Below are 24,219 nucleotides of genomic sequence, written 5' to 3'. Positions count from 1 at the left end.
GAAGTGTAATGCAATGCAACACAAACCATTGTCTCTCCTCCGGCCACTGTGGTCCGGAAATCCACACTGCTCCCCTCGTTTGTCTGCTGGTCCCCACGTTTTGGTCTGCCTCCGCAGTCCTCTCTCTGCACCGAGACTGGACCTTGGAATTGCAGTTGCTCAGCATTGACGAATTGATTTAAATACAAGCGCTTATTAGATTTAATTGACAATTTACTGATTGATTGATGGTGCATTTAAAGAAACGAATGCTGAATTAATTGCAGTCGTGTTTGTTTATTGGTTTTGTGCGCGCAAATAACGGGAGGTTTATCTTTATTTTTGGTGTACGCGTGGAAACTGCTGACGACGATGGTGTTTGCAATTCCATTGCCGTCTCAAAATTGACGCAACTTGAGCTCCGCCGTACGCAGTGCAAGTCATAAGCAATGTTAATCACGCGTGAAGCTGACATCGGTAAACATGACTGTGGTAATTGACTTGGGCAATGGGCCCAACTGCACAAGTTGAAATTTTGACTTTAAGCATTGCACAAGTTGCACAGAGCACAAGGAGGAGGGGTTCATTGTCATGAACCCAAGACGCTTGCCCGTCGTTCATCCTTACAGTGTCCGTACAGCAGCATCTGTTGCCTCCCGAGATGATCCATATCAGTTCCTTCCGGTGGGACCTGCCGCAAAGCCGCTCATCGTGTTTAACGCTCGTTGCCCGTCGGGATGATGCTCGCGTTCGCCACGGCACACTCGCGGGGGCCACGGCGCGCTCACGGCCAACACGGCACGCTCACGGGGGCCGTGGCACGCTTGTGTGGCAGCTGTGCTCTCGGGCCGCACGCAAACCCTCCGCGGCCTTAGCCGCGCGCCGACGACGGCGCCGGACGTCCGCGCTGCCGTTTGTCGCGACACCACGGACGGCGCGTTGTGCTCCGATGACGACACGGCAATCGATTTCCCGCGCCGGCGCTCTTGTCGCACGACGGTGCAGCGTTACCAACGCCGTGCACACAGATCCAGTAGGTTTCTGCCGATTGCGTTCGGTGTGCACGTAGACGCCACGTTGGCGGTGTTTCCTCTTGGTCATGTTTGCGTGGTCGTGGTACCCATGGTTGATTTGTTTGCGCTGATTTATGTCTACTTTGTTGTTTTTGTTATATATGTTGTCTTCATGACTTAGGTTTCTCTTATGAACGAGACTGTGATCCTCGGATGGTTTTACAAATTTAAACTTGGAACTTAAAAGCTGAATTTTGGTTGTTGTTGGGCTGGCATTGGAGCAGGCTTGGCATGTGTAAGTCGAGACGCTGCTCCTGCTTAGATGATGCACCTCAGGCAAACGGAGTGGGGAGTGGAGCTGAGGGGGACTCAGTTGTTGTGTGCGGTGGGGAGCTGTTACCTCTGCATTTAGAAACATGTATTGAGATTATTTAGATTATTTTTGCTGCTATAAATGTCTATATGATGGGCCACTTTGTTGAGCTATCATGTGTGGCCAGGTCACGTCTGAAAAACAAGTTAATACCTCAGTGGACCTTTGGTAGGATAGGGACATCGGATTCCTCCAGGATGACTACATTCAGATTCTGATTCTGACCTCTGCCTTAGCCACATCTTTTGCATTGACACCATTGCTGGGCACAGCCCAGAGGCCCAGTGGCCAAGCAGCAAACGGCACTGTCAAAGCCACCATAGATGAGGGGCGTTAACAAGTGTCTTGAATTGTCAGCAAGGTTATTTTGAGAACTTGGGGAATTAGAGACGATGAGAGGACATTCTAAAGTGGAGCAATGCGAGGGGAGAACAAGAAAGAGAAGTGAAGTGACTTGCAGTGTGGTGGGTGGGTTGGTGGGTAGGTGCATGGGTGAGTGTGTGTGGGTGAGTGTGTGTAGGCAAAAACAACCCCCTTCCTCCTCGTGGTGCCGGACGGCAACGTTGTGGTGGGCAGTGCTGTGGGGGGAGGGCCAATTTAGATTGGCCTTTCATGGTGTATGTAACCACCACAGCGGCCAAATGGGGGCTCTGGACGGGTGCGAGGGGCTGGTAACCCCTCCACCTTCAATTTAACTACCACTAAACTACGAGGTAAAACATTTATTAAGCTTGTGCCGGAGGCCCTGGGGGGACAGGCGTTCATGACGTCTCCTGGCCAAACCCCATTTGGCGGAGCCAGGAGACTGAATCCTTACCCTCGGGGCTCCTCCAGAAACAACAAAAAGCCACTACGATGGCCACGTGGAATGTTCGAACACTCCCTGCGGAGGAGAGGCTGCCACTCCTTTGTCAGGAGCTGGACCGGTACCGCCTGGATCTCTGTGGTATTCAGGAGGTCCGGTGGACAGGTTCTGGCTCCTGCCACCTTGAGGGGTGGACAGTCCTCTACTCGGGGCAGAAGACTGCCAAACAACAGGGAGTGGCTCTTCTTCTGAACAAAAGAATGAAGGGGGCGTGGGAGCGTGGCAGTGAGGTGTGGGAAGCTGAAAGCTGCAGACTACTTTGGGCTCGTCTTCCCATCAACCAGAGGCGAGGAGTGGTGGTCGTGGTTACTTATGCCCCCACCAAAGACGAACATCTGTGGAGGGATGCAGGCAAGGCCGATGAGTCAGATGCCTTCTATGACCTGTCGCAGGTGCTGGCTAAAGTGACCCCTCTTGTTGGGTGAGTTCAATGCCCGAGTTGGTCATGATGCTAGCACCTGGTCTGCAGTGATTGGAATACATGGGCCAGATCAGCTCAATAACAACGGTAGGATGCTGCTAGATTTTTGTGCAGCCCATGGGCTTGTAATTACCAACACGCTGTTCTGGCATCGGCGCATCGGCGCATCCCCACATCATGAATGCATGCCGGGTCCAAGCAAGAACATCTAATGGACTACATATTGACGGAGCAGCGGATGCGGGCCCATGTCCTTGACACCAGGGCCTACCGTGGAGCTGATCTGCCCACTGACCATCTACTTGTCATCTGTAAAATGCGCCTGCCATTCTTCCACTCGGGTGGTGGGTGTACACCCAGGACCCCATTCCAACCTAAAGTGGCCTGGTCTCAGCTAGCTGATGAAAGTTGCAAGCGAGAATTTCATCATCGCTTACGGCTGGGCTTGGCATCGTCCCCCACTCCTCCTGATGTCGAGGGTAAATGGGCGAGGTTTAGGACTGTGGCTCATGCAACTGCAATGGCAGCTTTCGGTACACGGTCCAGACCTCCTCAGAGACCATAGCTGACAGAGGAGGTGTTCAGGCTGGCTGAGAAAAAGCGACAGGCCCACTCTCATCGTCTACAGCATCCCAGATCAGAGAATGAGGAGGCTTACCGCAGCCTTCACTCTGAGGATCGGAGAACCGTGAGGCGCTAGAAGGATGGTTCGTGGTCGCAGATTGCTGAGGAGATGAAATCTGCTTCAATGGCCCGCGATCACAAATCGCTCTTTAATTACATCAAAAAGTAACCTGCAGCGCCACACCTATTACCATCATTAGGGGAAAGAAGGGTGATCCAATCTCCGACCCCCAGGAACAGGTTTGCATATTTTCTGAGCATTTCTGTGAGGTCCTGCGGGAGGGGAAATCTCTCAGCCTGGAAAAAATCATGGGACAAAGTGGGGATGACCCTGCTGAGGTTGCGGTGCCTCAAATATTGGAGTCACCTCTTGTGAGTGGCTGGCTGAGGTGCCATCTGTTGAGGAAGTACTGAAGGCAATCCTGAGCCTGATACCAGGAAAAGCACTGGGCAGAGATGGTCTCCCAAGCAAAATGCTGAGGGAGGGTGGCAATTGTGCACATACTGCCCTACATGACATAACAACAGTCTGGACCACTGGACGGGTTCCTCAGGATTGTAAGGATGCCCTGGTGGGCCCCCTCTTTAAGAAGGGGGACCACACAGTCTGTAACAACTACAGGGGCATCTCACTCCTCAGTGTGCCGGGAAAGGTCCTGGCAAGGATTATTCAACATCGCCTTGCTAGGCATGCTGAGGAGAGGCTTGCGGAGTCCCAATGCGGTTTCGGGAAAGGACGGTCCTGCACAGATGCCATATTTTCTGTCCATCTGCTACAGCAGAGGTGTAGGGAATTGCAACAAGACCTACATCTCTGCTCTATTGACCTGTTTAAGGCCTACGATACCATCAGTAGGCCTGGAATCTGGGTTGTTCTTCGTGCTTTCGGAGTCCCTGACCCACTGCTCGCGTTCATTAAGGACCTTCATGATGGTGAGCGGGCCCGGGTAAAACTATGTGGCCGGGAGTCAGAACCATTCTTTGTTGCTGCTGAACCTGGAGCTTGCCACTAAGAGGTGGGGACTTACCATCAGCCCCACCAAAACTAAGCACCTGCCTGGGTATTTTGTACCATCGGACACTCCACCCCCACAACTCCTAATTGGTGATGGGGCAGTTGTGGAGAGAGTGGAGAGTTTCCCATACCTGGGCAGTGTGCTCATGACTGGCTCCGGTTTGACAGCAGCGGTCTCACTCCGAATCAGTCGAGCGGCATTATCTTTTCATCAGTTGCGTAACGCTGTGTTGAAGCTACCTAGTCTGTCGCTCCACACGAAGCTTCAGGTCTTCTCTGCCACGGTCATTCCCTCCCTTCTCTACGCTTGCGAAACGTGGACCCCCCTAATGGAACATCGTCGCCGGTTAGAAACATTTAGGCTGGCCTGCCTACGATCCATCCTGGGTTTAACCAGGCTGGATTGTGTGAAGAGCTCACAAATCCTTGAAAGATGTGGACAAAGTCCCATCGGTGAGCTCCCCCGGCAGGCAAGGCTGCGTTGGCTGGGTCATGTAGCCTGCATGCCCAGTCACCGCATGCCTAAACAGCTTTTGTTCGGCCAGATAGAGGGGGCTAAATGGGCGTGGCACGGGCTAGAGAGGAGATGGAGTGATGTGATACAGGAGGATGTGGAGCTGAGTGGACTTGCCGATGACTGGTACCAGCGGTGTCAAGATCGGACTCTGTGGAGGAGGCTCGTGAAGGACGCTTCTGGGCAGTTGGAGGCAGTCGCCCACCAGCAACAACGGAGAGGGGAGGAGCGATGCTCAGAACAACGAGCGGAGCGCCGGGTGGTTAAAGCACAGCCAGTTAGCACAGTAGGGGGCACAGGTGGTGCATCAGCCACTCATCTCAGTCAGTCGACCCGTGGCACCTGGGTCTGCCCTGTGACCTCCTGCCAGCAGGCATTCCACACTTGACGTGGCCTCAACGTGCACATAGCCTGGCACCAGCGCCGTTGTGACGTCACCGCCAGTTAGTGGCGAATGGCGGTTGTTTTTGAGTGGGTGAGCGTGTGAGCGGGTGAGTGTGTAAGCAGGTGAGTGAGTGAGTGTGTGAGCGGGTGAGTGAGTGTGCGAGCGTGTGAGCGAATGAGTGTGTTGTTGTGACCTGCAGTGTTGTGGTTCATACAAAAATATGTGGAGAATCGATGCATGGCGTTAATTGGAAGAGTAACCATGGTGTTAGTAACAATGGTAGTAGTGTCAATAGAAGAGTGATAAGGAGGCGACTGACAGCCGGTGGGAAAGTGACTGAAGGGAATCAGCGCTGGATCATCAGTCACGCTGGCTGCTTCACTCTGCTATCCGGGACAGTGAGGAAGGAGCTGAGTGCTCCACCCTGGGTATGACAGCAGGATCTGGACTTGTGGTTGACAACACAGACCAGGACCTTATTCATAGCAGTTCAGTCACATCGTCCATTCACAAATTGATTACATTTATGTGGCTTGTTACGAATGACTGTCATCATATACATCTGCAACTATCGTACAAAACACAAACTAGCATCTTTGCGGAGAATATAAGTACATCTGTAGTGAGTCCAATTGAGTCGCAGACGTGGTCTTAGGGAGCAACACGTTTTATTAAAATATTTGCACAACATACTCCAGGCTATGAACACAACACACTCCAGGGATATTAACACAACATACTCCAGGGATATTAACACAACATACTCCAGGCTATTAACACAACACACTCCAGGGCTATTAACACAACATACTCCAGGCTATTAACACAACACACTCCAGGGCTATTAACACAACACACTCCAGGCTATTAACACAACACACTCCAGGGCTATTATCACAACATACTCCAGGGCTATTAACACAACACACTCCAGGCTATTAACACAACACACTCCAGGCTATTAACACAACATACTCCAGGCTATTAACACAACATACTCCAGGGTTATTAACACAACACACTCCAGGCTATTAACACAACACACTCCAGGCTATTAACACAACATACTCCAGGGCTATTAACACAACATACTCCAGGCTATTAACACAACATACTCCAGGGATATTAACACAACACACTCCAGGCTATTAACACAACACACTCCAGGGATATTAACACAACACACTCCAGGCTATTAACACAACACACTCCAGGCTATTAACACAACACACTCCAGGCTATTAACACAACATACTCCAGGGATATTAACACAACATACTCCAGGGATATTAACACAACACACTGCAGGGCTATTTACACAACACACTCCAGGCTATTAACACAACACACTCCAGGGCTATTAACACAACACACTCCAGGGCTATTATCACAACATACTCCAGGCTATTAACACAACATACTCCAGGCTATTAACACAACACACTCCAGGCTATTAACACAACATACTCCAGGCTATTAACACAACACACTCCAGGCTACTAACACAACATACTCCAGGGATATTAACACAACACACTCCAGGGCTATTTACACAACACACTCCAGGGATATTAACACAACACACTCCTAGGGCTATTAACACAACATACTCCAGGCTATTAACACAACATACTCCAGGGATATTAACACAACACAATCCGGGCTATTAACACAACACACTCCAGGGCTATTAACACAACACACTCCAGGCTATTAACACAACACACTCCAGGCTATTAACACAACATACTCCAGGCTACTAACACAACACACTCCAGGCAATTAACCCAACACACTCCAGGCTACTAACACAACACACTCCAAACTACTAACACAACACACTCCAGGGCTATTAACACAACACACTCCAGGCTACTAACACAACACACTCCAGGGCTATTAACACAACACACTCCAGGCTATTAACACAACACACTCCAGGCTACTAACACAACACACTCCAGGGCTATTAACACAACATACTGCAGGGCTATTAACACAACATACTCCAGGCTATTGACACAACACACTCCAGGCTATTAACACAACACACTCTAGGCTATTAACACAACACACTCCAGGCAATTAACACAACATACTCCAGGCTATTAACACAACATACTCTCGGGTGGTGACCACCCAACTAACCATGCTACGGTGAACCTAGACACGGTTCCACTATCCCGGTCCTGACCACAAGCTGGGTCCTGGACCGCGTGGCTGGAGGCTTCTTCAGCTTGACGTGGATCTCCTGCCTCTCCAACAGTAAGAACCCCGAGCACCTCACAGGGCCCCCCCCCCCCCCCCTTATATCGGGCCGGGCTGGGGCTGGCTCCGCCTCTCGCCCCGCCCACCTTCTCGATCTCTCTCGCCCTTGCCCGAAGTCTCTCGAGAGTTCTTCTCGGACCATGTGACCACCCATTGGCCCCCTCCACCGGTGGCCCCCCTCCAGTAGCATCCGGTCACATGTCCCCAGGTCGGCCAGAGTATCATGCCCTTAACGTAACCCTAGCTGGCTGACACTCTCTTGCTCTCTCAACGGGAGCTTGCACCGCACGCTGTGCGTGGTGTTACCGCGCTTAACCAGAGCTCACCCAAGCCCCCGCTAGGGCTGGTACTACACCCCGTATCCGGGGTGTACACACAACAGTATACATCTCGCCGTGGCCTCGCAAGCCCGGCACCACATAGTGACATTCCCAGTCACTACACATATATTAGATTTACGGTTAAGTTTTACTTCGCTGAGTGATGACAATGGGTGATGGTTGCTGTTGCCACTGCTAACCTATTGCTGGACCTCCTGCACATGACAGCGGACGGCAGTGGAGGATTCAATCTTTGACTTTCTGACAGTGCTGGCTTGGGTCTCTTACATGGGTGTAGCATCGTGGTGACAGCATCGTGGGTACAGCATCGTGGGTAGAGAATCGTGGGTACAGCATCATGGTTACAGCATCGTGGGTACAGAATCATGGGTCGTGGTTATATCATAATTTACATTTATAAGGCATACAGCATCGTGATTATAGCATCGTGGGTAGACCCTAGAGCCTTCTCTTCTGACACGTGTATAATTTAACAGGTGGGTGCAAAGTAGAGACACGTTTTTATCTTTATCACTTTCGTGTCCTCTCCGTATTATTTCCTGGTCTTGGACCGTGGATCGTGGTGGTGGTAGCCACCTCCTCCTCCTCTAGGGCGTTTGGCAGCTGTCGCCTCCCGCGGGCCGTCCGTGAGAAGCAGTGGTTGCAGACGCCACGTGTTTTTTTTTTATGGAGTTGCCCTTTTCGTCTCTCTCTCTCATCTCCCCGCGTTAAATTGGATTACGAGACGCGACTTCTTCTCGATTCGTGGATTTAAAAAAAACAAGCCCCCGGTAACTTGTGCGCATGTCCACATCGACGCAATCGGAACCCAGAGAAGGGCATTTGGTCCAGCTGTAACTGTCGGTATGTGTGTAATTATCGTGTGTGTGCTGTGTGTGTCACTGTCGGTGTGTATGTAGCTGTAACTGTGTGTGCTGTGTGGGTCACTGTCTGTGTGTGTCACTATGTGTGTGTCGCTGTGTGTGTAACTGTGTGTATCACTGTGTGTGTAGCTGTCACTGTGTGTGTGTGTCACTGTGTGTGTGTCACTGTGTGTGTAGCTGTTCCTGCGTAGAGCTGTGTGTGTGTGGCTGTGTGGGGAGCGGTAGTGTCATGGTTAGTGCGCTGCGCTACGAATCCGGCGATCCGAGTTCGATTCCCGCTCACAGACAACACCGGTGACGATGATCTGAACCGGTCCTGGGCCTCTCCTATGTCGGCTTAGCCTCAAATGAGCACCCGATGTGACGTGTAAACATCGCCACTGGGGAGACAAAGGCGGTTGGGCGTGGTGTTGGCCACCCAACCCCCTCGTGTGCCGTGCCGGCCTTCATAGGTGCACGCTAACAGCACTTGCCCCAACAGTCTGTTAAGGCTACATGGGGGATCTTTGTCTTTTTTTGCGTGACTGTCTATGTATGTGTAGTGAGTCCAACTGAGTCGCAGACGTTATTCTTCAGAGGCAACACATTTATTGTAACACGTATATAAAAAAGTGGTAACTGCCCCTCTACCAGATACAGCCTAGGGTGGTGACCACCCAGCTAACGACACTACACACAGGAGTTAGAGCTACGAAGGGTCGGACCCTCACTCGGGTCCCCGGACACGTGTTGATGCCTCTTCGGACGTAGGACGTGGAGCTTCCAGCTTGTAGGACGAAGCGACCCCGGTCCCTGTCAGGGACCCACCTTATATCCTCCCGGGTCGGGGCCGGCTCCGCTTACGGCCTCGCCCGCCTTCTCGAGCGTTCTAGCTCCCTCTAGAGAGCTCTCCCTGGACACGTGATCACCCCCTAGCCCCCCCCGGGGCCTTCGCTGTGGACACTCCGGATCACGTGTCTACGGGGACAACCACAGTGCCATGGCCCGGGGCAACCCTGTCCCTGGGCTGACACTCTCCCACTCCCCCTTGTGGGAGCCCGCACGACCCGCTATGCGTTGTGCCCGCGCTATCCCAACGCTCACCAAGCCCCGCTAGGGCTGGTACTACACCCGCCTACGGGCTGTACGCGATGACGGTGCATCGCATGCCGTGCTATAGTGAAGCCGTCATCACACAGAAACTCACACGGTGCTGTCCGCGACGTAGGGACATCGCACGCCACAGCTCTTCCGGGCTGCCTCCATGCAGTGACATCCCCGATGTCACTACACATGCATAGTGGGGAGTGGTGGCGCAATGGTGAGCGTAGTGTGCTCTAACCAATTGATGCGGCCCAGGTTCAATTCCAGATCACGACCAATAACAGTGGCGAATATTTGAAACGGTTCCTGGCCTCCCCTAAGGCAATCAGTCTTAAATGAGTACCTGGTGGGGTGTGTAGCTCTCAGCTGTCGCTGTGTGTGTAGCTGTCGGTGTGTGTGCTGTGTATCGCTCTTGCTGTGTGGTGCTATCGCAGTGTGTCGCTGTGGGTGCTGTGTGTGTGTTGCTGTGTGTGTCACTGCCGCTGTGTGTAGCTGTCGTGTGTGTGCTGTGTGTAACTGTGTGTGTAGCTGTGTGTCGCTGTGTGTTGCTGTGTGTCTATCCCCGTGTGGAGTAATTTATGACTCTGTCACTTGTGCATTAATGCTGTGCATGATTTAACATTCGTATTCATAAACGTTACAGGACGATACCGTAATTTAAAGCAAAGGACCTCTAATGTTCTCGGTACACCACGTCGCCGTTTGCCTGCCGATTTGGCGATTTAATTGTACATCCGTTGCGGCGTCGCCCTATTAGCGGCAGCGGCGGCAGCGGCGGCGGCAGCGGCAGCGTGCGAGCGCGAGACGTTGATGTGCCGGCCACTCGAGTGATCTTCGCACAGCGCCCTCCCCGAGTATTTCTGCCGCGTGCCGAGCGTCACGCGCGTGGGGACCGTCGCTCATCGTCACGCACGGGGCCTTCCCGCCCCCTCGCACGGCTGCGGGGCGGGGGGGGGGTCGCACTCGCCTCGTCTACGAGGGGGCGAACAGCCGAGCATGGTGAAGCGGAGGTGTAGAATGGTTTCCGATAACAGCGGCCTGGTGCTCCCAAATGCATCAACGAGTTGCCGGCGTAAGTGGGTAACGTCAAAGGATCGAAAATGATTGGAAAAATTACGATGCGCCGCCTCGCGGAGCCGGCGGCCGCACAAAGAGGGTTTTGGTGGAACGCTCTCGGAATATTTTAAGCGGGCGGTGGCGGCGGTGGCGAGACGCCCCATGCCGTTCACCCACCCGGCGCTTTCGAGTCGTCGTCAATCAAGCGCCGGAGCCTAAGAGCCCCAATCAACTTCACAATCAGCCGCGATGACCAGAGGTGCACCGGGCGGATCTTTGATCTTTGCGTTTAATTTTCTGGAAGATTAACCGATAACGTAGTTTTGGGTTGGGGGGGGAGACGTTGAGCAAACGGCTTCCTGCCTTGACGATCAAAATGCCACATGGGATGACCGCCGGGTGCCGTGAAACTTTACCTCTCGATCCTCGATTTACCCGGGGCTTGCCGGGGATGTCGGTTATTTCAATAATGTCGATTGTTAAAGAAGTAATCCTCGAAGGTGGCGTTCTATAATGCGTATTTGCGCACCAAAGTGAGTTCGACGCTGTAGTGTTTGCGTTTGTAGTCATTGCGGCGTGCTGAATGTACGTACACGTATGTTGAGCTTCTTCTTTTGCACCGTACGAAGCCAACCATGCTCATTGGAGGTGCGAGGGAAGGACAACAAACTAAACACGAAATGAACGAGTTTTAAATCTAGATTGTTTAAAAGTGCATAGCTCCCGTGGCTTCCCAATACCAGAACGGATAGCGTTCCAGACGGCCTTGGAATAGCGCATCCGAAAGCACGCGATGCAGTCACCGTCATTGTCCAACGGCTAACCAAAAGCCGCCGCTGCTGCGAGGAATTTCTGGAGTTCGAGTGATGGTTCATGGTCCTCGACGAGATCAGCAAGGTGGTTTTGCGGTTAATTTGCGGCAAGCCGCGTTGAATCGGCGCAAACTTCACCAGGGGTGGGGGGGGGGCAACGTGACGTCGGAGAGCGGCGCGTGCCAGTTAGGAGTTTCACAGCATAGGCTCGCTCGTTCGCCGTCAAGGTGGGACACCCCCCTCCCCGTAGATAAGCAGCATTGTGGCTCAACGCCACAAAGCAGCTGGGCCCACGGCGGGGCGACCGTGACCGTGCAGCCCAAACTGCGGACCGGTGAGAAAACGCACCGTGGTCGCTGCTGCTCCGACGGAGGAGGAGGAGGAATATCAAGGCGACACGAAGTTTTTTTCCTGAAGACCTCGAGTGGCTATCCGACCTGGACGTTGGGCACCTAGCTCCCGGACGTGTGTCTGTTTCCATGCGCAAGGGTCAAATGGAACCTGTGACAAAGCAGACTTCTTCGTAGCCGCTTGTCTGTGATATTGTGGTTAATAGGATTTTTTTTAAATAAAAATGTAAACAGATTTGCTGAGCAGAGGCCCAGACATATTAAGCAGCCAGCAATAAGCAGCAGCACTAAACTGATTTAAATCGATAAGAGTTTACACTTTTCTTGAATTTGAGCAAGGTTATTATCACAAGAGAGATGATGATGATGGTGATGGGAGAGAATTCCAGGAACAAGCCATGGGAGGGAAGAATCAGAGTTGTGTGACCGGATTTAAGCAAAAGCCCGGCTGCTGACGCGACACTGAATGTGGAAACCGGTCCAGAGTTTCCTTGCGTTGAACCAGTGCTGCTGAAATCACACACACGCCAGATGGCCGTGTGGCCAATGGGATGATAACGAGGGGTATCGTCTGATTATTTAATTTATTGGAAGTTATTGTTGTATCTTGATTTTTATTTGTTTGAATGTTCAATTGATAATAAAGCTTGTGTGGGATTTACATTGCTTACAAAGCTTACATTGATAACATTGACGCATCATCATCGTCATCACGGCAATCCCCACCATCATCATCGCCATCATTATCATCACTGCCATCATCATCACCGCCATCATCATCACCGCCATCATCATCACCGCCATCATCATCCTCACCATCATCACCAACACCGGATCTTGGCACGCCTTTGCCTGCCTGGTGCGTACGTCAACCCTGCCGTGCACGCGCATGTGCCAGCCATCGATTTCACGGAGCCGAGCGCTCGTGCGTGCGAGCGTGCCCGCGGGCTGCACCCATCCGAACCGCCGGCGGTAATAACGACGCGGCGGGTCGGTCGCCGTGATTGATCACGGACGCAGAGCGAGCGTGCGAGCGCCGCTTCCCCCGCACCCAACGCCACACGACGAGCGGCAGGCATCGGCGGCGCGCGGCCCCGTCGCCAACGGACTCGCGTCACGCTGGCCCAGCGCCGATAGGGCGGCGTGCGGTTTGCGGCGGCGCGTGGCCCGGCCGTCCCGGGCGGCCGCGCACAGTGATCGACCGCGCTAAAGCCGCGCGGTTCGGCAGCCTGGCGTCACCAATGGGGTGCGATGCGAGCTCCGGTGCCGGCTCCGTGCCCGGCCCCGTGCCGGCTCCGTGCGCGTGCGTGCCGCGCTAATCTGTTTGCCGTGGCCTTTGCAGTTGAGCCACGTGCGCGATATTAGGTTAATGTGCGTAATGTACGCGACGCGCGTGCGCTAATCTGCAGACAAGTTTGTCACGTGCACGTGGGGGGACTGCGTTTGTTTAAGCGCGGAATATCACGTCGGCAATGCCAAGTGCTCGCGTTTTTCACTGCATATTATCCTTAGTACATGATGTGAACGGTCCAAATGAGATTAAAAGATTACACTATGTAACACGATTTTTGTTCCTTGGTAGTAAGTGTTATTTCCTAATTGCTAAAAGTATAGAAAATAGCTATTATTCCCCACAAACTTTACATTTCAAAATATCACTGTCCTGGTCACAAAAGTAAAGTTTGTGGGGAATAACAGCCATTTTCTGTACTTTTGAGGCATAAGCAATTAGAAAAAAATTATGTTTTGTTACACAGTGTTATCCTTCCAAAATATTGAACTTTGGTACTAGTTTATAGCAGTGTGCATGCACATGTTGTTACATCATCATCCCCTTACTTTGCCAGAGAACGAACGTGCTCAATGTCCAGGTACTCACAGTGCAGCATTTCTTCCACTGTGAACGAGACGACGTTTGAATCTGGGCCATGATTCCCCCCCCCTCCCCTCACTTTGCAAAACACAACAGAGCAGGCCAAACCACGAAAACGCAACAACAACAACCGTAATCCCATCATGCTGCAATTGTAAACCATTTGGGGCGCACACCACAGCTGCGTTTAGAGGAATCTCGTGCGCGTGGTGACGTCTCGGGGGGCCCTGTTATCTTGTGACTGTATTCGCTCTGTTTTGGTTTGCAGGCGATTGTCACGTTTGGCCGTTTGGACGATACCGCAGGCACACGCTGACCTACTTTTACAAAAATTGCGGTGCGGGTTCTGCAGTGTCCACTTAATCACAGTGGCCCGCCACGGTGGCTGTGAAACGTCACGACACCTCGTCGCCGGCCTCCTGCTGCGGCCGCTAGCGTGGCGAGCTCGGCACGTGTCGCTGAGTGTATACGCTAGCTCTGCCATCTGAGTTTATACGCTAACTCTACCGTCTGAGTTTATACGCTAACTCTGCCGTCTGAATTTATGCGCTAACTCTGGCGTCTGAGTTTATACGCTAACTCTGCCTTCTGAATTTATACGCTAACTGTGCCATCTGAGCCCCCGCACCATGCAGCCGAACGACTCGCATGATGGGCAGCATTGTGCAGGGTGACGGTGTGGGAAATACATGATGTTAATGATCTGCCGCACTGGCGAAATGTTAACTTCCTCGTCTGGTATGCAGGAGGTCGTGGATACCATCCCCACCCTGGTAGCTGTATATTCTGAGTTTGTGTGTCTCTCTCCCCGTGGTCGCGTGGATTTTTCCCCGTGTCCTCCGGTTTTTCCCTCCACCACATTCACAAAAGCTTGCCTCGATTATTTGTCTCCTATAAATTTTCACGTGATAAATCACTTTGTTGCGCTATCATTTGTGGCCAGGTCGCTTGTTGATTGTGAGGCGATTTTAACCGAAGGAGAAACGTGGCCCAGTGAACGTGCGTGGATATTTTGCTCCACGGCCGCATGTTATTGCTGCTCATGCTGCCGTGAAGCTCTGTGCATATAAACGTTATGTTACGCGAGGAATCAATTATACGCACAACACACGTCGTAAATTTACGCGGAATTATGCGGGATGTACATTGTGCGCTCGTTGTGCGCGCACACGTTTCCGTGCGCCGTGCATGAAGGATTGCTGTGAAGCGCCGTTGTGAGGCAAGGCCGTGAGGTGTTGTTGCTGTGAGGCGTCACATGGCGAGGCAAGGCTGTGAAGCGCCGTTGTGAGGCATTGTTGCTGTGAAGCATCGTTGTGAGGCAAGGCTGTGAGGTGTTGTTGCTGTGAGGCGTTGTGAGGCGTCGTTGTTGTGAGGCGTCGTTGCTATGAGGCGTTGTGAACGAGCGCCGTGCGTTGCGTGTGCTGGGCGACCGTGAGTGAACCTCGTGGCGCGAGAGGCGTAAGACGAAACGCGCTTACAAACTCTGCCGGGTTCACCGCGTCGTCCCACATGTCAGATTGCGTGGTGCCACGACGCTCCTGACAGTGCCGTTGCTGCTGTTCGTTTTTACTTGAAAAGAAGACAAGTCGTAATTTCTCGTGCGCCAAAGTTATAACGATATATTTTGTCACTCGCATTTTCCACCGTGGCGCTGCTTGTTATTTTCCGTCATGTGTTATGTCACAAGTAATTAACTTAATACATTTCATCACCAAACATGCTCCTGGAATCGCATGATGCGTGTAAAATCTGATTGGTTCTGGTTCGGACACACAGTTTTCTGGTGGTCCAGGGAAACCCAGCAGCAGCCGGAGATTTTATACCGATAAATAAGCGGGTAATTCACCTTCTTCCCAAATCTGTCCCTCCAGACATAAAATAACTTTTTACACATTCCACCGGCCAAGCAGCCTTCTGGGAGTCCTTAATTTCAGCAGCGTTTGTTGGGGGCAAGCAAATTCTGGACCAGTTACTACCTTTGGTGTCGTCAGCAGAGTCAGGCTTCGTTGAACTAAAGATTAGAGCAAAGACAACCAAAGTGAAAATCAGAGCGGACAACCTGCCGCCTACACATTCCGCAAGGAGTGACTAACCCCATATCTGCATTTGTCATCAATATGCTGAATTCCTCTGTTGATATGTTAACTCGTTTGTCAAGGCGCTCTCCTCCTCCCACCCAGCTTAAAATACGCTGCCAAGCTTAGCAGTGTTCAGTAGGACACTGTCTTTCCAACAGTTCTGTTTATTCACCTGAGGATGGCTGCTTGCGTTGTCGCCAAAACGTCGTGAGGATTTTATATTACGTTTTATTTGTATTTATTTATTATTTCCCTTCTACGTGACCTTACCGAAAGAAACAGGAATACGGACATAACCAGTTTATGTTCTTGGTTCTTTCGGTAAAGTGACGTAGAAGGGAAATAATAAAATAATAACAATAAAACAATACAATTCTCACGACGTTTCGATTGCAACACAAGCAATCATCATCAGGTGTGAAAACCACAGCAAGAAAATTTTGCAAAAAGTGCTTTTTTTCTTGTTGCAATCGAAACGTCGTGAGAATTTTATGTTTTATTATTTTATTATTTCCCTTCTACGTAACTTTACGGAAAGAACCAAGAATATGAATCCCTGCAATCACGAAAGCTTTAAATCGAAATATGACCAGTTTAACTAAGTAGAAATCGGTGCAAAATCCGAGGATGTTACAGCAGAAATAAAAAAAAACAGTGCTGCTCTAAAATGACCAATACATTTATGGTAACGACAGTTACCTTGGGCAGATCACCTAAAATAATAACCCATTCACAGTAAAATTAAGTTCCGGAAAAATCAACGTGGATGCGGGTGATTATTTAGAGCAATTGTGGCACGAGTATGCAAACAGACGGGTAAATATATACTGGGTAGAAGAATCGGATGTCTCTGGGATGACACAAAGGTTGGTTTTGCTCTGATGTCTATTTGGTGGAGTTTAGGGGGCACTGCAGGCTCTTGTTTACAGACTCGCTTGAACTCGTTAATGGGCCAGAAAAGGAATTACGTGACTAATGATTCCCATGCTCGGTCATTTAACCACAATTAATGCTCTCGCAAAGTAATTTTCAAGAAACGTGGACATCAAATATCCCTCGTATGTAGTTCCCCCCACCCCTCATCACGATCAGAGCACGAAATCCACTTTGTAATGGACACAATAGCAGAGCTCTAAAACGTGCCTTTTAAATGGTTAGATATTTAATTTGGGAGGAATCGCTGTCGTGCGATTAGTCTCATTGATGCCTCGCAGGGTCTCTGCACAGCTCATTGACCGTGGGAATCTCTCCTCGTATCCCAGAGTGCTTTGTGAATATCTGAACACACGGGATAATTAGTCCCCACACCAGATGTAGTGTTCAAATGAGTAATTACCATAACAAATAATAATCTTGAAATGTCTTAATGATTAATTGATTTATCGGTCGCCCAATTAATTGTGAAATCCTATTTAATTAAAGGTCAAATAGATTTACATTAATTGACCGCACGCGCGCGCACGTATGGGGAGCGGGTAGTGTATCGGTCAGCGCACTGCTCTACAAACCTGGCGACCCGAGTTCGATTCCCGTTCACGGCCAACACCAGTGACGATTATATGAACCGGTCCTGGGCCTCCTCTAGGTCGACTCGGCCTCAAATGAGTACCTGGTGCGGTGTGTAAACATCGCCACTGGGGCGACCAAGGCGGTCGGGCCAGGTACTCCCCACCCACCCCGCTCGCGTGCCGTGTCGGCCTTCATCGGTGATACTCGCCAACGGCACTTGACCCAACAGTCTGTTACAGGCTATCCTGGGGATCTTTGTCCTTGTAGACTCTGGCAATTACACCGAGTTCAGTGTAGCTGTTAATCCTGAGTCATTTGAGATGCGTGCCGGCGACAATATCTCACGCTTGCTCTTTATGATACATTTTTGGCGATTACGATTTTGGGGCGTGTCGCATCACGAGATTACGCAGTGAGAAGTGCTCCACGGGCCGTGTCACACAGAGGCCCGCGTCACACACAGAGGCCCGTGTCACACACAGGGCTGCGTCACACACAGAGTCCCGCGTCACACACAGAGGCCCGCGTCACACACAGAGGCCCGCGTCACACAGAGGCCCGTGTTACACACAGGGCCGTGTCGCACACAGAGGCCCGTGTCACAGAAAGGGCCCGGAAGTTGACGTTTGCTGGAACTCTTTCCGAGGTCACTTCACTTGGCCTCTTTCTCCTGCCCCCTGGGGGATTGACTCGGTCCACAATCCCTCCCTGTCCGGGGGGGGGGGGGGTCATTAAAATAAGTCCCACGTTTGGGGGGGAAGTCATCGGTTGTTGACCAGTGAACAGACTCGCCCCTGCCATAGGAATGTGATGTTTAATCCCCAGAATCTGGAATAAGTGGAATTAAATTAAACATTTATGAAGTTAGCATGATAAAATGATGATGGTTGACGGACTGCCGGGAACAGAGCTACGCTCCTTGCTGAATTAGAAAGTGGAGCGATGACCTCGGCGTTCCTGCTGTGTTGGACAGCGTGACCAACGCTCGACTACGCACGGAGCATGGTGCAAATACAAATAGGGGCAGTCGCATTAAATATCTCATTTGGGCACGGGCGGTCAATGCGCACGATCCCAGGCACGAGTGATTGGCAGTGGGTCTGTTTTACCGGAATTGATCAAGGACACCTACGTAGTCAGACATCCCCCGTGTAGCCTGAACAGACTTGCGGAAAGTGCTGTTAGCGAGCACCTATGAAGGTCGATACGGCACACGAGTTGGTGGGTGGCCAGCACCACGACCGACCGCCTTTGTCTCCCTAGTGGCGATGTTTACACACCGCACCAGGTACTCACTTGAGGCTGAGTCGACCTAGGGGAGGCCCAAGACTGGTTCAGGTAATCGTCATTGGTATTGGCCGTGAGCGGGATCAAACTCGGGTGGCCGGGTTCGTAGCGCAGCGTAGGGCTAACCGCTGCACTATCGCTCCCCACCATAGTCATACACATGCACACGTGGGCGCGTCTTTGTGGGGAAATCGTAACTGGCCGTGCCTTTGGCACAGAGCCATATATAACATATTATTTTCATTACGTTTTGACCATCGGAGACTTCTCGCCCAATGCATTTTCTGCTGGCTTTGCACAACAGTTGCTCCATATCGGCCCAGCGCAGTGAACGAGGGGAGACGCTCCCTCGCGCTGCGCGAGTAACATCGTTGCCTTTGACGAGCTGCCACCAAGATTGTTTCGCGAGCCTTCAGTACTCTCGCGTTAGTTTGGTTGCCCCCATTCAAACGGTCAGCTGGGCGGCTCAGCGGCAGAGCAAGCGGTTCGTGATCTGAACGTTGCGAGTTCAGACCCTGGTATAGGGGTTGACTCAGCCTGTCATCCACTCCGGGGTCGATAAAACGAGTACCAATCTGTGGGGAACTTGACAGCGGTTGTTCTCTGGGTAGACTCTCGCCCCCTGCCCTTGCAATGTGGAACTTCCACCACTGGCCCAGGGCTGCCAACAGGAATCTGAGCACCATCTCAATGCTCAATTGTGAGCAGGAAATCACTTTGACTCATGTTGACCTTCGTTGTAAACTGTGCTCTCTGCAGGCTAATAGGGCTTGGCCAGTCGTAGCCACGTGCATGGGCTGATAACGGGAACTCCGTAGCAAAGCATGCGGTCCCTTACACATTTCAGTACAACGGGGTTGCAGCTCGTGTATGACGAAGCAGCGTCCCGTGCATTTCCCTTATCGAAGGTGGTCAGCGTGGCTCTGGGAACTATGGAAACATCACCGTGTGTGCAGCAGAAGGCATCGTCAACGTTGACAGTCGTGTTGCAATCACGATGCTGGACAGAATTGCGCTTGATTGGCTGTGGCGTGCTGCCAATTATTAAAATTGTACGCATGTTGGTGCTGATGACAGTGAGGAGCGACCTCCCATCATTTGGCCCTTTGAGGATAAATGAATTGTGTTCCAATACAGCTGGGCCCTCAGTTGCACAAAAGTGGAACGGGCACCTTCAATGTTGCTCTTCTGTCTTTGTGCCGATGGACACAGCTCGAGCACCCAGACCCCCACGCCTTGGGCCCATGTCAGTGGCCAGTTTCCCTACATTGAGACTGCGGTCCTGTAGCGGCCGTGTCCGTGGCCTTCGCGTGTTGAGATCGCCGCGCACTCTGTTCTCCTCGGCAATGCCACGTGCTGTTTTCGTAACGCGATGAATGTATTTAGGGAACACGTTTTGTTATGATGCTGGATGCGAATTGGATGTAACGCGGTCGAGTGAACGGAACTACTTCACAGCGCGAGTAGGAAGAAGCAAACGTACGGCTGCCTCGGCGTAGCATCATCACACGAGGCATTGGGATGCTGCTGGATGCTTCTAGATGCTACCCACGCACCTCGGTCTTTGTTCGGCCTGCGTACGCATCTCACGTGTTATCGCGGACTGTGCTTTACCCGATATATATTATCACGCGATTTTTCCATCATGCGGTGTTCTTCAGGAAGGCAACTACCGCTGCGTTACAGGTGAACAGACTCCGCTTGTGTCTGCTTCTATGTACAATCTCGTAGTCGTTCACTCTGGTTGGATGGTCACTGGTTGGCTGGTGACGCTGGTTGGTCGGTCGCCCTGATTGATTGGTCGCCCTGGTTGGTTGGTTACTCTGGTTGGTCGGTTACTGGTTGGCTGGTCACTCTGGTTGGTCGGTCGCCCTGATTGTCTGGTCACTGGTTGGTCGGTCGCCCTGATTGGCTGGTCACTCTGGTTGGTCGGTCGCCCTGGTTAATTACTCTGGTTGGTTGGTCGTTCTGGTTGGTCGGTCACTGGTTGCCTGGTCACTCTGATTGGTCGGTCGCCCTGATTTCACGCTCTGTGGGCCCCGCTGCTCTGCCCAATCATGGCTGCGTTTGGGCTGATTTTGCAGTCGGCCGGTACGGTGTCAGAACAAATGTAAAAGGTGCCCTTTTGAATTGCCCACGAGAGCTTGTTGCCCACGCGCCGCTGTGGCGCGCGCCGTTAGCGTCGAGCGGTGTTCATTACAATCAATTCCTTTTGATGATTTAATGCGTCTTCTGCATTCGTAGTGCGGGAAATGATCGATTTTTTAAAAAAAAATGTTGAGCCTCATCTCATTTCCTCCTCACTCGTTCTCATCACCGCATCCGAGCTGGCGGTTGCGTGGCTATCTCCCGTTGGCGCCGCCCCTTCACAGTCTCAGCGGGGGAGAATGTCGACAGCGAATGAACGCAAACGTCCGGCGGTCAGCAGCACGGTTACGGTTGTGATAGAAACGAGCGAACGCACCCCTTGAAAAGTTATTTTAAAGAGCTGTTGTGATTTGCAGTGCGAGGTGAGTGTGCGAGGTGAGTGAGAGTGTGAGTGTGCGAGGTGAGGTGATTCAGTGTGTGAGGTGAGTGAGTGTGTGAGGTGAGTGAGTGTGTGTGTGAGCGAGTGAATGTGTGAGCGAGTGTGTGTGTGTGTGAGGTGAGTGAGTGTGGGGTGAGTGTGTGTGTGGAGTGAGTGAGTGAGTGTGGGGTGAGTGAGTGTGTGGGGTGAGTGAGTGTGTGGGGTGTGTAAGTGTGAGTGTGTGAGGTGAGTGAGTGTGTGAGGTGAGTGAGTGAGTGTGGTGAGTGGTGAGTGTGTGAGGTGAGTGTGGTGAGTGAGTGTGTGTGGTGTGTGAGGTGAGTGAGTGTGTGAGGTGAGTGAATGTGTGTGAGGTGAGTGAGCGCTGGAACACAGCAACAGCGCTGGAACACAGTGACAGCGAGGCGATGCACCATCAATATTGATACTGCACCCATAACTGTCTGCATGAAATTTACATCGTACAGACTAAATATTTGGCTGCAATTTCTTTCTCAAATTTCATAGAAATATTATTACATTTAGTCTGTGAGCCTCATATTATACACACAGAATAATTTCCACCCTTTGTCTGCTAGCGGAAGGCCTTCCTATTCCCTGCACTGTCATTCGTGGGAATTGTTTGACCATACTTCACCATGCTGGTCAGTGCGAGTTGGCGAAGGGGAGTTTGTTCAGGGTGAGCGATTGCGATGTGAAGCGGACGACTGCCGAGTGGCGGCGATTTATTTTCAAGTAAGACACTGGGAATAACAGTTCTCTACCATGTGTGTTGATGAATCAAGCGCTGTTGAATCTTACTCCTTAACTGAATCGTATGTTTCCCTTCTACGTGACTTTACCGAAAGAACCAAGAATATGAATCCCTGCAGTCACGAAAGCTTTTAAATCAAAATTGAATCTTACTCCTTGACTGGGACCTCCTCTCCCCTGTTTCGATGTCCCCACCCGTGCGTTGACTCACGTCTGAGCTCTCGTTTCTGATCAAGGTGCCGACCGTTCACCCGTTAACGCCATGCTGATGAGACTCAGCAGAGTCAAAGCCGACCGAGGCTTTGGCCGGCTTTGACTCCTGCTGCTGGGATATGGGCATTTGGAAAACGCATTGGTCACTGGATTAATAAGTGTTCGATTTTGACAAATAAAGCCTCGTACGTTATTACTTTGGCCAAAGCTCATAGTTTTGAACTCGTAAAAGCAGCTTTAATGTGGTAGAAGCAAGTCTTTCAATAATATCTACAGAATATCGATAGTGGTATTGCATTGTATGCACCGAGTTGTTAACAAGTTCTGCGGATATTTGTGCTGCAGATTTGATCTCTGAATAGCTCTCCCTGGCTGAAGTCAAATCCAAAGTGATTTCTGCTTCAATGAGTAATGAGGCAGTGCACTTATATTCATAGCTCTCAGCCAGTGGTGGAAATTCTACATTTCCATGACAGGGGCGAGTCTATTCATATGACAACCAGCGTTTATTTCTCCACAAAGTAGTACTGATTTATTTTGACAACCCCAGAGGGATGATTGGCCAAGTAAACCCCTGACCAGGGTTCGTACTCACAACACCTTCCGACTGCGAGCCCCTCGCTCTACCGCTAAGTGCTCTGGCCGGCTTTATTACTGAGAGTCGAGCTAATTTAACAGAGCGCTACCTGACCGCCATGCACATTTACACCAGCGTTTCCTACCCAACAGAGATTCTGCAAGGCGCGCAGACAATGGCAGAGTAGTGCCGTAAGGGACGGTGTGCCCTGCTCGTTTGCAAACAAGCCCACGTGCTCTGGGCTTGGGGGACGATTTTCAGAAATATAGTTCAGACTCAAAATCTTTATTTAGACTGGAGGAATCAGATGAGCTCTGAAGCTCTGTTCCACGGATGTGCAGTAGTCACCGTTTAAAGTTGGCGTAACAATGCGTGCATATTTTACAAACGTGCAATGCCTTAATGAATGTAATAATGGCAATTAAAATGCAACTCCACCGTGTATCGTCGTGTTCCTCCAGTATCCAAGTCATCGCCGGGTTTCGACGGGTTTTGCCTTCCGTTCGTCAGCAGTGTGCGCACGCGCGCAAAGTCTTCCTGAAACCATTTACAGCTACTCAGGTGAGGCCATTACTGCAGAAGTACTCCGCATTACCACACGCACGGCCCTCTGAGTCCTGTGCGCACCCCCGGGGGTATTTAAGAAATTGCAGAGGCGTACCGGTGGGATTTTGGTAAAGGGCCGGCTTCCAGGATAACCTCTCCGGCCTGCTTGTGCATGCAGCGCCGCCGGGGTCAACCTGTGCCGTCAGCCGCCTGCGCTGCGCGCCAGTGTGCCCCTTAGTCCGCTGGAGACTGCCTCTGATATATTGGTAGCGCAGTCGAAGCTAGCAGGGCTTCAGCTCCATATTAATCTTTGCCCCAAAGGTGGCAAGCGGCACTTAATCCTGCTCGTCGGAGGACGCGTGCTGCAGGCTTCCCCCGCAGGTAATCCCTTGCGCAGCATCTCTGCGGAGGCGTGGTTTCCGCGCGAGTGAACGGCTTTGTGCTGTTTCGGGACGTGTGAGTTCGGGTCGTCGTATCTTCGAGCGTTGCTCGTTCCGGAAGCTGCCGCCCGCTGTGCCATACAGACCGGTGCCCCAGACAACGAACAGCTGTACCTTTCTCTCCGTAGGTTCCGTGCGAATGGAGCGAGCGTGTCTCCCATGTTTTCACAGCGAAATACGTGTCTTCATGTAAAACGTAAAAAATATATATATAAAATTTGGCGCTGCTGCTGCGTTGACAGCGGTGCGCAAGGAAGGACAACAGAAACTCAACACCGTCATCGAAAATAGTTTGGACACAAAGCGGAAAAAATACGTGCGGTATAATCGGCGGCGCTTTCGGGCAATGGCACGTGAAAAGGGTCATTCCTCCGAAACATAATCTGCTTATATATATTTCCCTTTGAAGGCCAGAGTGTTGTTGATGGATGTGCTGAGCCTTTGTTATCTATTTTCC

The 24,219-nt window shown here is 51.4% G+C and overlaps 1 protein-coding gene across 1 annotated transcript in view; it reads left to right on the top strand.

The window, feature by feature from the left end:
- Positions 1 to 24,219, top strand: part of ODF1 (outer dense fiber of sperm tails 1) — a 350,860-nt gene that overhangs the window by 304,467 nt on the left and 22,174 nt on the right. The window contains exon 9 of the mRNA XM_076071399.1: positions 23,238 to 23,337. Within this exon, the coding sequence (XP_075927514.1) occupies positions 23,238 to 23,337 (100 nt within the window). The remainder of the gene's footprint in view (positions 1 to 23,237; positions 23,338 to 24,219) is intronic.

Source organism: Petromyzon marinus, chromosome 33, assembly GCF_048934315.1.
Source record: "Petromyzon marinus isolate PM22_M1 ecotype Great Lakes invasive population chromosome 33, UKy_Petmar_22M1.pri1.0, whole genome shotgun sequence".
In the NCBI taxonomy this organism is placed as follows: domain Eukaryota; kingdom Metazoa; phylum Chordata; class Hyperoartia; order Petromyzontiformes; family Petromyzontidae; genus Petromyzon; species Petromyzon marinus.
This window is presented reverse-complemented; position numbering and strand designations above follow the sequence as displayed.